General features: G+C 44.9%; 1 protein-coding gene across 11 annotated transcripts in view; it reads right to left on the bottom strand.

The window, feature by feature from the left end:
* The window catches only part of ZNF346 (zinc finger protein 346), a 62838-nt gene that overhangs the window by 34520 nt on the left and 11112 nt on the right, over positions 1-17206 (bottom strand). For 6 of the 11 annotated variants that reach the window (XR_012414416.1, XR_012414418.1, XR_012414417.1 and 3 more), the window contains exons 2-3: positions 5787-5890; positions 5146-5238 (exon numbers count right to left, since the gene is read on the bottom strand). Coding sequence is in view for 7 of the 11 variants with exons in the window: in XM_045394569.3 (XP_045250504.2) it covers positions 5146-5238; positions 5787-5890 (197 nt within the window). In the remaining 4 variants the exon portion in view is untranslated. Of the gene's footprint in view, positions 1-2444; positions 2590-5145; positions 5239-5786; positions 5891-17206 lie in introns of all 11 variants that reach the window. The other 5 variants (XM_005558618.5, XM_005558619.5, XM_015452284.4 and 2 more) reach the window with 1 other exon arrangement.

The raw sequence follows: 17206 nt of genomic DNA, 5'->3' as shown, positions 1-17206 counted from the left end.
GTATACTGGTATTTTGAAACATCACCAACATATTAACAGTATTTCTCTTTTGGTGGTAGGATTTGGGTGACATTTTAGTTTCTTCTTTGTATCTTTTGCAATTGCTTGAAGTGGAATTATTCATAATGAGTATGCATTGTTTTTATAAAAACATTAAAGTTATTTAAAGTAGTCTATGTTTATATGCACATATACACGGAGCTAACCTAGATATACATAAAACAAATATACACACAGACATACACAGATACACATAACAATAAGATTATAGGAGAAACAGATTATAGGAGAAACCAAAATGTTAACAGTGTTTATCTGTGAATGGTAAAATTATGGGTAACTTTTCTTTCCATTTATCCATGTTTTCCTTATCTCTCACAACATGCTTATATTACTTTTACATTAAAAAGTGTTTAATCTCAGAAATATAGTTATAAAGTCGTGTAATAACATGGAAATGTGCGTAAGCTGTAAAATTAAATGAAAAGTAAGAGCAGGATATAAAGGGTACATGCATTACAATCACAACTATATAAAAACAAAGTATGTGGCAAAAGCTGAACATGAATATGGAAAATAATCTCTTGAGTATGAAATTTCAGGGACCAGGCATAATGCAGAGAATTTTCCCATTTGTGGAAAAATAAGTCTGTGACCTTATAAATTTTTTTTTCTTTTTTTTTTTTTTGAGACAGGGTCTTGCTCTGTCCCCCAGGCTGGTATACAATGGTGCGATCTCAACTCACTGCAACCTCTGGCTCCTGGGTTCAAGCGATTCTCCTGCCTCAGCCTCCCAAGAAGCTAGGACTACAGGTTCGTGCCACCACGCCCAGCTAATTTTTGTTATTTTTAGTAGAGATAGGGTTTCACCATGTTGACCACGCTGGTCTCGAACTCCTGACCTCAAGTGATCCGCCCACCTTGGCCTCCCAAAGTGCTAGGATTACAACAGGCATGAGCCACCACGCCCGGCCTATGTCCTGTGTTTTTAATACACATTATTGTATCCTCACAACCGATGAAGTAGATAGTATTATTATCGTTGTATAGGTTAGGCAGTTCAGACACAAAAAAGTCATATAAACAGTAACAGTGCCAGGCTTTTAAACCTGGGACTCTGTGACTTCAAAGTCCACATTCTGCTGTTTCATACCATGACGTGGGTGTGATCAAAAGGTGTAATTATGAGTGGCCAGGTGTGGTGGCTCATGCCTGTAATCCCAGCATTCTGGGAGGCCGAGATGGGAGGATCACTTAAGGCCAGGAGTTCAAGCCCAGCCTGAGCAATATAGTGAGAAGCCATCTCTATTTAAAAAAAAAAAAAAAAAGGTTTTGGCCAGTGTGGTGGCTTACGCCTATAATCCTAACATTTTGGGAGGCTGAGGCGGGTGGATCACGAGGTCAGGAGATTGAGACCATCCTGGCTAACATGGTGAAACCCCGTTTCTACTAAAAAATACAAAAAAATTAGCCGGGCATAGTGGTGGGTGCCTGTAGTCCCAGCTACCAGGAAGGCTGAGGCAGGAGAATGGCACGAACCTGGGCAATGAGCCGAGATCACGCCACTGCACTTCAACCTGGGCAACAGAGCGAGACTTTGTCTCAAAAAAAAAAAAAAAAAATGAGTGATTTTTCACACTACCTTCAAAGCCTTCCAAAACACTGTTGTCAGTAAACACATAAAGGATAATACTATTACTAATAGTGTAGTCTACTTCTTGGTCCAAAATAGAGAAGCAAAAATTATCAAGGAAACAATGAAATAAACATCAAAGAACTTTCACTCTTGACTAATTGCAATTAGCAGAGCTTAAAACCCCAGAAAGTCAGGAGTTAATGAGATGAAAGTGAGGGCTGAGCCTTAGTCATGACAAGATAAAGGGGGCTATTTCAGAAGTCACTGTACTGGGAATGAATTCATGGCAGTTACAGATTGCGGGGCAGTAGTAGCAGCACTGAAGTATTCAGCTTTGAAAGACAAGTCCCTGTCTTGAGGAGAACAGGCAGCTTTTGAGGATTAAAGTGAGTAGGCCATAACCTGAGCATGTGAAAAAGACAAGGATTTAGCTTTCAACTTGGAACATGCAGTAATAAGGGCAGGTGGATGCTGGGATGGAAAAATCTAAGTGAGAGAGGTAGGAGATAGAATGCTCTCATGGTATGCACGGCCTGGAGGACTTTGGCACTCCTGAGTTATAATTATTAGTCAGGACAAAAGCTCAGGCTATAGAGAAAAATCTATCACCAAAGAAAGGGAGGTTAGGTGAGCATAATTCTGAGATTGCATTTCAATGAAACTGGGTCTAGTTGGAGATTTTTAAGGGTTCTCAAAAGGAATTCAACCTCAAGTCTGTGGCCCCAGTGAGGATCTCTGTGAGTCCCTGGCAATGGTGCCCTGAGGACAGGAGGGGTCCCACTACAGCACTACTCAGGAAAACCAGTACCTTCCACCTTAGTGGATTGCTGCTTCAGCTTTAAGTTCTTTGCGTGGGTCTTCCCCAGGTAGTGCGACTGGGCCACGACAGGGGAGGAAAAGGTCATGTTACAGATGGGGCAGCACTGGTTCTTGTCTTTGCTTCTGCTGCTCTTCTGGTTGGAAGAAAGAACATAGGTCTGATCATACCACTGCCCCGCCAGAAAACCTTCAATGGTTCCCCACTGCCCATAATAGAATAGGCATTTACGGCCCCCCTCACACATTAACCCCAACCTACTTTCTAGATTCTTCTCCAGCTACTTCGTCCCAGGCTCTACTCACCATCCCCCACTTTATTCTCTGATGCTTCCTTGATTTGCTTTGGCCATTCCTGCTGTCTAAAATGCTCTTCCTTCCTTTCCTGCTTGGCAGCGTGTCTGCTTAGCCTTGAAGACCCAATTTAAATAAAAGCTTTTCTTCTGGGGGACTTTCTCTCAAAAAAAAAAAAAAAAATCATTCAGTAAACAACTATCAAGTCCCTTTGTCTGTGTATTCCAGGAAGAATAATTAACCCTGCTCCTCTTCTGTACTCCGAGAGTACATGAAATAGACCTCTGTCCTACCACTTGCCACCCTAAACTGACAGTGTGTCATAGCTTAGGAGACTTTTCTGTGAACTCAAGTGTAACACTGGAACAGGCACTATTTGACTCATTTTTGTTTCCTATCCTTCACACCCCGCTGGAGTCTGGCACACAGTAGATGCTCAGAGTTTGCTGAACAAGTGGACCATTAGGTTGTGTTTTTTTTTTTTTTTTTTTTTTTTTTTTGAGACAGGGTCTCACTCTGTTGCCCAGACTGGAGTGCCATGGCACGATCTCGGCTCACTGGAACCTCCACCTCCAGGGCTCAAGCAATTCTCCCACCTCACCCCATCAAGTAGCTGGACTACAGGAACACACCACCACACCTGGCTAATTTTTGTATTTTTTGTAGAAATGGGGTTTTACCATGTTGCCTAGGGTGGTCTCAAATTCCTGAGTTCAAGCAATCTGCCCGCCTCAGCCACCTAAATTCCTAGGATTACAGGCATGAGCCACTGCACCCAGCCTCCCACTGCATTCTAGTTGCTGATTATGATTAGGCTAGAAAACCGCATATTTCAAGACTACATAAAGGGATCCCAACATCTCTCTCAGAAAGCCTGATCTCTGAATAGGGTGCAAAGATGTAAAATAAGTTGCCCAGGGTCATAGAGTTGATCTTGCCTTTCTGAATTATAAATTATAAGAAAAGGGCCAGGTGTAGTGGTTCAGACCTGTAATCCTGGTACTTTGGGAGCCTGAGGCAGGAAGATCGCTTGAGACCAGGAATTTGAGACCAGCTTGGGCAACAAAGCGAAACCCTGTCTCTATGAAAAAATTTTAAAAAACTCAGCCAAGTGTCTGGGCGCAGTGGCTCACACTTGTAATCCCAGCACTTTTGGAGGTTGAGGCAGGCAGATCACTTGAGGTCAGGGATTTGAGACCAGCCTGGCCAACCTGGTGAAACCCCATGTCTACTAAAAATACAAAAATTAGCTAGGCGTGGTGGCGCATGCCTGTAGTCCCAGCTACTTGGGAGGCTGAGACAGGAGAATCGCTTGAACCAAGGAGGTGGAGGTTGCAGTGAGCTGAGATCGTGCCACTGCGCTCCAGTTAGCCAGGCATGGTGGTGTGTGCCTGCAGTCCTAGCTACTTGGGAGGCTGAAATGGAAAGATCACTTGAGCTTGGGAGGCTGAGGCTGCAGTGAGCCATGATTGTACCACTGCACTCCAGCCTGAGTGACAGAGCCAGGTCCTGTCTCATAAAGAGACAGATAGAGAAATAGATAGAAAGGAGGGAATCCAGGGATAAATAAATAAATAATAAGAAGGGAAACCAGGGGATGAGTCCAGTGAATTTTGAGAAGAGATAAACAAGGACCTTCCTAACCTGTGGCTACTATAATAGGAGGTAGCAGTTTATAGAGTAAACTCTTATTTTTGAGCATCTACCGGGAATTGAAAATTTTACCTCACAATACCTTAAGAAGTAGGAATTATCTTTACTTTATGGGTGAAGTTCGCAGAGGTTAAGTGACTTGGCCAGGTCACCCGACCAGTAAGACACACAGCCAGCTTTGAGCCCTAGTCTGCTCAATTTCTTTTCCCATGATGAGATGGTACTCCTGAGGGGTTGGGTGTTGCTTCAGCATAATGCTCATAATATTTCTGAGCCAAAAAGCACATGTGATCACCTCTAAATCAGAACAGACATTTGGAAAGGAGTTACTTCTGCTTATTTATTCAAAACATTCAAGTGCTGAACTTAGTTCTTTTCCCTGGCTCTCGAGAAAGCAAGCAGCCTGGCTTCTTTCCACTTTCTCTTGTCTGGCTCCAATAAACCACTAGGTGGTAATATGTAATATCGACTCCATTACTGAGTCCCTACTATGTGCCAGGCTCTGAATTGGGTGCTTTTTATAAACCTGCCCTCAATTTTAGTTTCGAAAAATCCTGAAAGGTAGTTGGTATTACCATCCTCATTTTTATACAGGAAGAAACCAAGGCTTTGTGAAGTAATAGACTTGCCCAAGTCACACAACAGGGCCAGGATTTGAAGCCAAGACAGTCTGACTTGCTCACCACACCAACCTGCTGGCTGGCGTCATCAGGAAGCAAGCAGGCTCAATATGGCAGTTGTATTACCTGATCTGAGTCTAGCTTCTTCGTTTCCCCCTTTAATGTCTCCATTCCATGGATTGCTAGGTATCTCTTCACTTTGTTGGCATGTTTTTTGCTCTGCAAAAACCCAGGGAAAAGATCAAAGATAGCCAAATGCTACTTCATACTTAAGGCACTCAAAAACACTTACTAGATTTTCATCTGATTCATCCTCACAAAAAGTTTTGAGGAGGAGGTGAGGGAAGTTTGAGTTCCTGCTCTGTGCAAGGCATTTTACAGCTATCAAATTTAATCTTCACAATCTATGAGAAAATTATGACCATTTCTATTTTATGGATGAGGAAACGATGTCTAGAAATGATGAAGTTTCTTGCTCAAGATGAGTAGCAGAGTTTTGATTCAAACTCAGATCTATTTAATACCAAAGCTCATACTTTATGCTATGCCAAGCTGCAAGGGAAGATACACATATAACGATCCTGATTTAGATAGGGGAGATGAGACTCAGGGAAATTAAGTCAATCTTCAAGTCACAAGCCAACATGCATGGAGGCAACATCTGGGTGGCTAAGCAGCAATTACACTTCACCATGCAAGCCAGGGAGAATTAGGGGTTTGGCATCAGGTCTGAAAAGAAACACAGCTCTAAAAGTATGACGGCATACCTGGTAATGTGCCAGCTTCTGGGACTCAGAAATAAGCAAGGCGCAGCAAACCTTACACTGGGTGTTGGTGAAGAGACATTGGTTCTTCTGGATCATGTGCTCCACTACAGAGGGGAAAACAAGAAATCACTGAGTTGACAAACACCACCTCAACAGCATTGTCTTTCAACTCTGCCTCAAACACAGGCACTGAATGATGGGATGCCATACTAGGACACTGGCAGACCTCAGCCAGCCTTTCCTACTGCCGCTGTGACTCATGCTGTGTTCTCACGCCACCTACACTATTACTTATTTTATAATTTTATGTATGCCAGCTTTCTTTACTTAGGAACTTCTTTTAAAAAGGAATCTTTAGATCATAAACTTAAGTAGATACCAATAAAAATAAATATGATAAAAATGAGGCTTGGAGCATTCCCCAGGAAGAAGAGAACAGCAACTGTGCTGAGAGGTTTTAAGATAAGGTAGTACCCAACTGAAACTTCTTCCCAGATAGAATCAGGAGGACTGAAAGACTCGAAAAGGGAATACTTTTCTCATTGTTCTCGATCTGACTTTGAAACATTTAAAATCACGTAACAGAGCAGGGCGTGGTGGCTCACGCCTGTAATCCTAGCACTTTGGGAGGCCGAGGTGGGCAGATCACCTGAGGTCAGGAATTTGAGACCAGCCTGGCCAACATGGTGAAACCCTGTCTCTACTAAAAATACAAAAATTAGCCAGGCGTGGTGGCAGGCGCCTATAATCCCAGCTACTCAGGAGGCTGAGGCAGGAGAATTGTCTGAACCCTGGAGGCAGAGGTTGTAGTGAGCTGAGGTCGTGCCACTAACTCCAACTTGGGTGACAGAGCTAGACTCCATCTCTAAATAAATAAATAAAATAAAATCACATAACATATTACATAAGTGCCACACTGTATGAAACATGGCCTGGAGAACAGTCTTACCTTTTTGAGGAGAGGTAAAATCTCTCTCCCAAGGCATGAGTTGCATTTTTTTTTTTTTTTTTTGAGATGGAGTCTTGCTCTGTCGCCCAGGCTGGAGTGCAGTGGCGCAATCTTGGCTCACCGCAAGCTCCGCCTCCCGGGTTCACGCCATTCTCCTGCCTCAGCTGGGACTACAGGTGCCCGCCACCGCACCCGGCTAATTTTTTGTATTTTTAGTAGAGACGGGGTTTCACTGTGTTAGCCAGGATGGTCTCGATCTCCTGACCTCGTGATCCTCCCATCTCGGCCTCCCAAAGTGCTGGGATTACAGGCGTGAGCCACCGTGCCCAGCCCTTTTTTTTTTTTTTTGAGACGGGAGTCTCACTCTGTCGCCCAAGCTGGAGTGCAGTGGAGCATTCTCGGCCGACTGCAAGCTCCGCCTCCTGGGTTCATGCCATTCTCCTGCCTCAGTCTCCTGAGTAGCTGGGATTACAGGCGCCCGCCACCACGCCCGACTAATTTTTTTGTATTTTTAGTAGAGACAGGGTTTCACCGTGTTAGCCAGGATGGTCTCGATCTCCTGACCTTGTGATCCGCCCGCCTTGGCCTTCCAAAGTGCTGGGATTACAGGCGTGAGGCATTGCGCCTGGCCAAAGCATGAGTTCTATCATGGCACTGGCAATGTGAGGCAGAGGCAAAGTCTAAAACTGGGAGAGGAGGGCAAGACCACATTTTTAATCTCCTGGTCTCAGCCAAAAAGTGGTCAAGACCAGGCACAGTGGCTCACGCCTGTAATCCCAGCATTTTGGGAGGCTGAGGTGGGAGGATGGATTGAGCCCAGGAGCTTGAGACCAGCCTGGGCAAGATGTGAGACTCTGTCTCTACATAGAAACAAACAAACCAACAAACCAAAAACTAGCTGGGGGTGGTGGCACATGCCTGTGGTCCCAGCTTCATGGGAGGCTGAGGCTGAGACAGAGACAGAAGGATTGCTTGAGCTCAGGAGGTCAAGGCTACGGCAAGCAATGTTAGTGCCACTGTACTCCAGCCTGGATAACAGAGCAAGCCCCTGTCTTAAAAAAAAAAAAAAAGGTCGATGCCCTGGCAGAGGTTCCTGGTGGGGAGCTTTTAAGATGCCTCTCCCTAATCCACAAAATCTAAAGCTTATCTATGTCAGCCCTTTTAGGCAGAAGGGCTGTATTTCCGTCCCTAATGATCTCTTTTTGTATCTGCATTTTTCTCTTACAATGGTAAATTTTTGTCAAAGACCTTGCCTGCCTTAGCTATGCTCTGAAAAACCAAGAGAAGTGACTCTATAAACAGAATTGGCCCAGGGCTTTTAAAAGAGGGTCAGAGGCGGCCGGGCACGATGGCTAATGCCTGTAATCCCAGCACTTTGAGAGGCCAAGGTGGGTGGATCATCTGAGATTAGGAGCTCGAGGCCAGCCTGGCAAACATGGTAAAACCCTATCTCTACTAAAAATACAAAATTAGCCGGGTGTGGTGACGCATGCCTGTAATCCCTACTACTTGGGAGACTGAGGCAGGAGAATCACTTGAACCTTGGAGGTGGTGGCTGTAGTAAGCCGAGATTGTGCCATCGCACTCCAGCCTGGGCAACAGCGAAACTCGGACACACACACACACACACACACACACACACACACACACACACACAGAAGAAGAAAAAAGAAAAAAAAAAAGAGGGTCAGAGGCTTCTCAGAATCAGAAACCCACATGGAGAAGGTAACACCCAGAGGTCAGAGTTCAGTCATCACTTCCTCACCTGGAGATTGTGGATTTTGTTTTGTTCAAGAGATGAGGTTTCAAGCATATTCACAATCAGACTCCTAAACCCACAGCAGGGGTAGGCAAGTACCTGCTAAATAAATGTACCTCTCTGCTGGAATGCACTCTCTGGCCTTAGAGAGCACATTCACATAGTCCACACACATACATTTATAGTACCTGCTTTGTGCCAACACTGCACTTAGTGCTGGGGGCCACACCAACAAATAAGACAGGGTATAAAGTAAAAAATAAGCAAGATAATGACAGAGAATTAGAAATGCCATGAAAACAAGCAGAGTACGTGGTAGAGAATGATGGGGCAGGAGAGTTAGTAAAGCCCATCACAGGGCCAGTTGTGGTAGCTCACACCTATAATCCCAGCAACTCGAGAGGCTGAGGCAAGAGGACTGCTTCAGGCCAGAAGTTTGAGACTGTCCTGGGCAACACAGGGAGAGTCACATCTCTACAAAAATAATAATAAAAAAACCCCCAAAACGTAGTTGGGCATGGTGGCACATGCCTGTAGTCCTAGCTACTCAGGAGGCTGAGGTGGGAGAATCCCTTGAGCCTAGAAGTTTGATGCTGCAGTGAGCCGTGATTGTGCCACTGCACTCCAGCGTAGGCAATAGAGAGAGACCTCGACTCTGAAAATTAAAAAAAAAAAAAAAAAAAGATCATCATGAAGAAGTGTCAGCCACAAGGCTTACAGGAAAAGAGTGTTCCAGCCTGAAACAGTATTAAGTCTGTGAGGCAGGGATGAGTTTGGCATATTCCATGTGCAAAGAATGGAGAGAAGCCCAGTATGCCTGGAATATGGTGAATGAGAGAAGAATGGTAGGAAATTAAGTTGGAGAGATAGCATGAGGCCTAGAAGATCATGTTGAATTAATATAAAGCTCCATAAGCCACAGTATGAACTAAGGATTTTATTGTTAGTGTAATGAGAGGTGACAATATCTGGTTTGCCCTTGAAAAGATTACTCTGACAGTTGTTGTCAACAGAATGTATGGGGACAAGAATGGAAGCAGAAAGAACAAGGAAGAGGCTGCTGTAGTCTTCAGAGAATAGATGGAAGCTTGGACTAGGCAGATTGTCCGTGGAGACGGAGAAAAGTGAATGAATTTGGAATTATGTTCTGGCAGTAGGTTTGACATCTGATTTCTTAGACTGGATGTGGGGGTGGGAGTGAAGGAAGGAAAGGACTCAAGGATAATTCCTAGGTTTTGAACTTGAACAAGTGAATAGATTAGAACTAGGGGAAGATAGCCTTGGAGGAAAAATTAAAGACTTTTTGTTATATGAGTGTGAGTAGTCTATCAGATATATAGGTGGAGATGAGTTGGAGATTCAGATCTGTCAGTCACTTGAAGTTCAAGGGGGAGATCAGAGTTGGAGACATAAATGGGGAATCATTACTGTATCAATCATATTTAACGCTGTGGGGTTGGAAGAAAATGCCTAGCACTGATGAAGAAGGAAAAGTTCAGAGACTGAGCCTTGGGACCCTCCCAATTTTGAAGTTAGGCAGAGGAAGCGAAGTTGAATATAAAACAAGGTGAGTACAGGGTGGAACTTCTGGCCGAGGCAGAGCGAGGAAATCTCCTGCAGAAGCAACAATAAAACAGGACAAAACTGACAAAACCAACCACTTCAGCACTCTGGAAGTTAACCAAAGGGACTTAACAATCTGAGCAACTTTATGCTTGCAAAACTGCTGAACTTCAGGTAAGAATAGTAGGAATCAGTGGCTTTTTTTTTTCCCCCCAAATGGGGGAAAAACGAACAAGCAAACAAACAAAAATTCAGGGTTGCCCAGGCTACACGCTGGACTGCAGTGGCATAATGTCAGCTCACTGTAGCCTCAACTTCACAGGCTCAGGTGAGGCTGCTCTCAGCCCCTCCTGCACTCGGTGTAGAAACTCTGGCAAGAAGGTGCTGGCCATGAAAACAAATAGCTTCCATACAGACGGGAGGAAATCACTTGATTTCCCTTGCATGTTTTCTATATTGTTGATGGAAGTGATGATCTCCAAGGCAGTAAGCAGGAAGAGTCAAAGGCTCCACTGGCCGGAGGTTTGGTCATGGTTGGGGCAAGTGTGTTCCTGGCTGAGACTGTGTGACAGCGCAGACCTGAGAGGGCCCAAGTTAGCCACATACTCACGGCCCACCCTGAGGCTGCATACGCACATGTAAGAGATACAAAAGGACCTCGTGGGAAGGGTAGATCTCAAAATGACTTGAACTTTGAATATGCTTCCCTACCAACACACAGATCCAACAGTAGAAAATCAAGGCCTTATAGGTTCCAGGTGTTTAGAACAAGATCTTGTTGAATCACTAGTTAATCTGACCACTAAGCAACATAAACATACTAAAGTAAAAATTATACAAAGGAACCAAATTGGGAATGCTTGCTTTTAAAGTCTTTGGCCACCATGTAAGCAGTCTGACTGCTCTGAGGCCACCAAGCTATGAGGAAGCCCAGACTATTTCATGCATCAAGACCACATGGAGAGTTTCTAACACCACATGAAAAGAGAGAGATGTCTGGCCAGCCCCCCGAGGCTCCACTCCGCTGTTGTTTCAGCTCTAGCTCCCAGATGCTCTATTTCCCTGCTGTTTCAACTTGAGCCACCATCTGACTGCAACTGCATAAGAGACCCTAAATCAGAACTATCTAGCCAAGCCTTTCCCAAATTCCTGACCCACAAAAACTGAGAGGTGTACGAGGTTGGAGGAAGCTAAGGCCCACAGAGGGGGGAAAAAAAAAAAACTTAGATAAAATTGTCAATTAGGCTGGGCGCAGTGGCTCACGCCTGTAATACCAGCACTTTGGGAGGCAGAGACAGGCGGATCACGAGGTCAGGAGTTCAAGACCAGCCTGGCCAACATAGTGAAACCCTGTCTCTACTAAAAATACAAAAAAGTTTAGCTGGGCATGGTGGCAGGTGCCTGTAGTCCCAGCTACTTGGGAGGCTGAGGCAGGAGAATCGCTTTAACCCAGGAGGCGGAGGTTGCAGTGAGCCAAGATCACGCCACTGCACTCCAGCCTGGGTGACACAGTGAGATTCTGTCTCAAAAAAAAAAAAAAAAAAAAAAAAGCCAATTAGCTGGGTGTGGTGGCAGGCACCTGTAATAATCCCAGTTACTCAGGAGGCTGAGACAGGAGAATCACTTGAACCCGGGAGGCGGAGGTTGCGGTCAGCCAAGATCGCACCATTGCACTCCAGCCCAGGCAACAGGAGCAAAACTCTGTCTCAAAAAAATAATAATAATAATTGTCAAAATTCTGAGATGGCAGCCTGACTACACATCCTTTTTCCCATGATATCTGCACACAACTTTAATCCAACTACCAACTATCTCTCCAGAGTGCAAAAGATTTGACATGGAAAATGAGGTGCTTTTCATTTATTCACTGGAGAGGCAGGGCGTGGCGGCTCAGCCTGTAATCCCAACACTTGGGAAGGCCAAGGCAGGCAGATTGCTTAAGGCCAGGAGTTTGTGACTAGCCTTGCCAACATGGTGAAACCCCATATCTACCAAAAATACAAAAATTAGGCAGGCAGGGTGGTGTGTGTATGTAATCCCAGCTACTTGGGAGGCTGAGGCACAAGGAGCACTTGAACCCAGGAGGCGGAGGTTGCAGTGAGTAAAGATGGTGCCACTACACTTGAGCCTGGGCGACAGAGTGAGACTCCATCTCAAAAAAAAAAAAAAAAAAAGAAAAAGAAAGAAAAAAGAAGAAAATCACTAGAGAGGCTGAAAGTATGGTACTAGGTTGGGCCTCCAGAAACATCTCCAGGAATAGTGCATATATGTTCCAATAGGTGACTTACAGTCTCTGAGGCTTCCTTCACAGCTCTGCTGGAAGCAAGATGCTTTGACTGTAACAACTTCTCTCTCAACCTATGAAGCCGGACAATGGATGCTGGAAAACTGATGTAGTTCCATGACCTTTTTTGACAGCAACAATAGCCAAGAGGCACAGAAGTATGGTCTTTACTGCATTCTACATCCTATGAGATGTTATGTATTCACAGGATTTAATTTATATCCACATGATAGCCAAGTAAAAGACGTATGGTGCAGAGGCTGAGAGATGCAATCTACAGTGTGAAGCACAGGACTACTTTTCACAGGGTCGATGAAGTAGGGACACAGAACTTCTGTGGGGCAGCAAGATAATTAATAAACTTAACACGTTTAAGGGTTGGGTGTGATGGTTCATGCCTATAATCCCAGCACTTTGGGAGGCTGAGATGGGAGGACCACTTGAGCCCAGGAGTTCAAGAACCAGCCTGAGCAATATAGTGGGACCCTATCTTCACAAAAAAACAAAAAAGATTAGCTGAGTGTAGTGGTGCACACCTGTAGTCCCAGCTACTTGGTAGGCTGAGGTGGGAGGATTGTCTGAACTTGAGCCCAGGAGGTCAAGGCTGCAGTGAAGTAAGCTGTGATCACACCACTGCACTCCAGCCTCCATCCTGGGTGACATAGCAAGACTCTGTCTCAAAAAAAAAAAAAAAAAAAAAAGAAAGAAAGAAAGGAAATTAGGAAATTTAAGCCAGGTGTGGTGGCCTGCATGCACCCGTAGTCTCAGCTATTCAGGAGGCTGAGGTGGGAGGATCATTTGAGCCAGGAGTTTAAGACCAGCCTGGACAACATGATGAAACCCCATCTCTACAAAAAACTACAAAAAAATTGGCTGAGTGTGGTGGTGCACACTTGTTATCCCTGCTACTCAAGTGGCTGAGGTGGAAGGATCACCTGAGTTTGGGAGGTCGGGGCTACAGTGAGCCAGGATTGTACTGCTGTACTGCAGCCTTGGTGAGGGAGTGAGACCCTATCTCAAAAATGACTTGCTATTCCTTAGGCCTACATGCTCAATCTACAACTGAGCTCTATATACATTCATCAACTGGGCCGGGCACGGTGGCTTACGCCTGTAATCCCAGAACTTTGGGAGGCCGAGGCGGGCGGATCATGAGGTCAGGAGACCGAGACCATCCTGGCTAATACGGTGAAATCCCGTCTCTACTAAAAATACAAAAAATCACCTGGGCGTGGTGGTGGGTGCCTGTAGTCCCAGCTACTTGGGAGGCTGAGGCAGGAGAATGGCGTGAACCCAGGAGGCGGAGCTTGCAGTGAGCGGAGATCATGCCACTGCACCCCAGCCTGGGTGACAGAGTGAGACTCCGTCTCAAAACAAAAACAAAAACAAAACAAAACAAAAACAAAACAAAACAAAAAAATTCATCAACTAACTGAAGGTGATCCTTAAGAAGATGAAACCTATTTACTACCCAGCTTATTAGGAGGCAAAGGGTTTTTAGGTACAGCTATAGTTAGAAAGCAGCAAATAAAAGATCCTAGGGCTAGGTCAGTGGCCCACGCCTGTAATCCTGACACTTTGGGAGGCTGAGGCTAGAGGACTGTTTGATGCCAGGAGTTTGAGACCAACACAGGCAGCAACATGAGACCACATCTTTACAAAAAAATTTCAAATTATCCTGGTGTGGTGGCACATGCCTGTAGTGCTGGTTACTAGGGAAACTGACATGGGGGGAAATCACTTGAGTCTAGCAGTTTGAGGCTGTGGTGAGCCATAATTGAGCGACTGCACTTCTGCTGGGTGACAGAGCAAGATCCCCCATCTCAAAAGCAAAAAACCCCTCAAACAATCATAAGAAATGGAGGTTGGGTATAATCTACCCATGGGTGAGAATGGTTAGACAATGTAGTTTTTTTGTTTTTTTTTTTTAGACAGAGTCTGGCTCTGTCACCCAGGCTGGAGTGCAGTGGTGCATCTTGGCTCACTGCAAGCTCCGCCTCCTGGGTTCACGTCATTCTCCTGCCTCAGCCTCTTGAGTAGCTGGGAATACAGGCACCCATCACCATGCTCGGCTAATTTTTTGTATTTTTAGTAGAGACGGGGTTTCACCGTGTTAGCCAGGATGGTCTGGATCTCCTGACCTTGTGATCTGCCCGCCTTGGCCTCCCAAAGTGCTGGGATTACAGGCGTGAGCCGCACCCGGCCTAGACAATGTAGTATTTTAATGGGCAGTATGGCCTAAAAGAATGAACAAGATGCTCCTATTAAGTCTACTTAGCAAATTGGTACTTCCATTTTGTGAGTCCATACTGTGTTTTTGTTTTTAATTTAATTTTTTAGAGTCAAGAGTCTCATTATGTTGCCTAGGCTGAATTCAGACTCCTGGCCTCAAGTGATCCTTCTGCATCAGCCTCTCAAGCAGCTGGGACTACAGGTGTGGGCCACCATGCCTGGCCAAATCCATATTGCTGATGGTCTCAAGAAGCTCAAATTTTTATCCAATGAAAATGGCATGAAGAGGCCAGGCATGGTGGCTCACACCTGCAATGTCAGCATTTTGGGAGGCCAAGGCGGGCAGATCACCTGAGGTCAGGAGTTTGAGACCCGGCTGGCCAACATGGTAAAACCCCATCTCTACTAAAAAATACAAAAATTAGCCGGGCATGGTGGAGGGCTGGTAATCCCAGCTAACTCAGGAGGCTGAGGCAGGAGAAGCGCTTGAACCCAGGAAACAGAGGTTGCAGTGAGCCGAGATTGCACCATTGCACTCCAGCCTGGGTGACAAGGGCGAAACTCCATCTCAAAAAAAAAAAAAGCTGGGTGCAGTGGCTCATGTTTGTAATTCCAGCACACCAAGATTGCACCACTGCACTCCAGCCTGGTGACAGAGCAAGACTCTCAAAAAAAAAAAAAAAAAAAAAAAAAAAAGGCCGGGTGCGGTGGCTCATGCCTATAATCCCAGCATACTTTAGGAGGCCGAGGGGGGTGGATCACCTGAGGTCAGGAGGTCAAAACCAGCCTGGCCAACATGGTGAAACTCCGTCTGTACTAAAAATACAAACAATTAGCTGGGCGTGGTGGTGCATGCCTATAATCCCAGCTACTCGGGAGGCTGAGGCAGGAGAATTGCTTGAACCTGGAGGCAGAGGTTGCAGTGAGCTGAGATTGCGCCATTGCACTCCAGCCTGGGCAACAAGAGTGAAACTACGTCTCAAAAAAAAAAAAAAAAAAAAGAAAAGGGCATGAAGAAAGCAAATATAAGGGTACTGATGATCTGTTACTAATAAAACAAACAAATGGAAATTCTGCAGTTCAAGTTAAAATAAATAAAATAAATTTGCTGAAGGAGTTCCACAGCAAGTTCAAAATGGCAGAAGAATCAGTGAACTTGAAGATACAGCCATAGAAATAGCTGATCTGAAGAATAAAGAGAAATAACATTGAAGAATAAAGAACAAAGCTTCAGAGATTATGGGAACACTTCAAGCATACTAACATGTGTAAGGAGAACCTCAGAAGAAGAGAGAAGAGAGACAAAGAGTAGAAAAAAATATTTGAAGAAAATGTCTGAAAACCTCCCATACTTGATGAAAAACATTAATCTACACATTCCAAAATCTCAAGGAACCCAAAGTAGGAAAAATATGAAGACAGCTACACCTAGACACATCTCAAACTGTTGAAAGGCAAAGACAGAAAATCTTGAAAGCAGTGAGAAACAGAGAAAAATGACTCATCATGTATAGTGAAATAATTCAATTAATGACAATTTCTTATTTGAAAACAATTAAGGCCAGAAGGTAGTGGAATGACATATTCAAAGTGGTGAAAAAGAATAAAAATGTCAGCTAAGAACTCTATATCCAGCCAAATGATCCTGCAAACATTACACTAAGTGGCTGGGCACAGTGGCTCATGCCCGTAATCCCAGCACTTTGGATACCAAGACAGCAGATCACCTGAGGTCGGGAGTTTGGAGACCAGCCTTGCCAACATGGAGAAACCCCATCTGTACCAAAAATACAAAATTAGCTGGGTGTGGTGGCACATGCCTCTAATCCCAGCTACTCGGGAGGCTAGGGCAGGAGAATGGTGTGAACCCGGGAGGCGGGGCTTGCAGTGAGCCGAGATAGCGCCACTGCACTCCAGCCTGGGAGACAGAGCGAGACTCCGTCTCAAAACAAAACAAAACAAAACAAAACAAAAAAAAGAGAATCACTTGAACCCCACAGGCGGAGGGTGCAGTGAGCCCAGATCATGCCACTGCACTCCAGCCTGGGCAACAAGAGCAAAATGCCATCTCAAAAACAAAAACAAAAACAAAAAATTTACACTAAGTGAAAGAAGCCAGTCACAAAAAGGCCACATATTTATATAATTCTATTTACATGAAGTGTCCAAAATAGTTGTTGCCAGGGATGACTGCTCCTAGGTACAGGGTTTCTTTATTGGGGTGATGAAAATGTTCTAAAATTAGACAGAGGTGAAGGTTGCAGAACTCTGTAAATACACTAAAAACCACAGAATTGTACATTTCAAACAGGTGAATTTTACGGAGTGTGAAATTTATGTCAATAAAGCTGTTATTTAAAAATAAAATAGCCAAGTGTGGTGGCTCACACCTGTAATACCAGCACTTTGGGAGGCCGAGGCGGGCGGATCATGAGGTCAGGAGATCGAGACCATCCTGGCTAATAAAGTGAAACCCTGTCTCTACTAAAAGTACAAAAAATTAGCCGGGCATGGTGGCGGGCGCCTGTAGTCGCAGCTACTTGGGAGGCTGAGGCAGGAGAATGGCATGAACTTGGGAGGTGGAGCTTGCAGTGAGCAGAGATCATGCCATGCACTCCAGCCTGGGTCACAGC

This window comes from Macaca fascicularis, chromosome 6, assembly GCF_037993035.2.
Source record: "Macaca fascicularis isolate 582-1 chromosome 6, T2T-MFA8v1.1".
Taxonomy (NCBI): Eukaryota; Metazoa; Chordata; class Mammalia; order Primates; family Cercopithecidae; genus Macaca; species Macaca fascicularis.
Note: the sequence above shows the minus strand (reverse complement) of the source record. Positions and strands in the feature narration are given on the sequence as shown.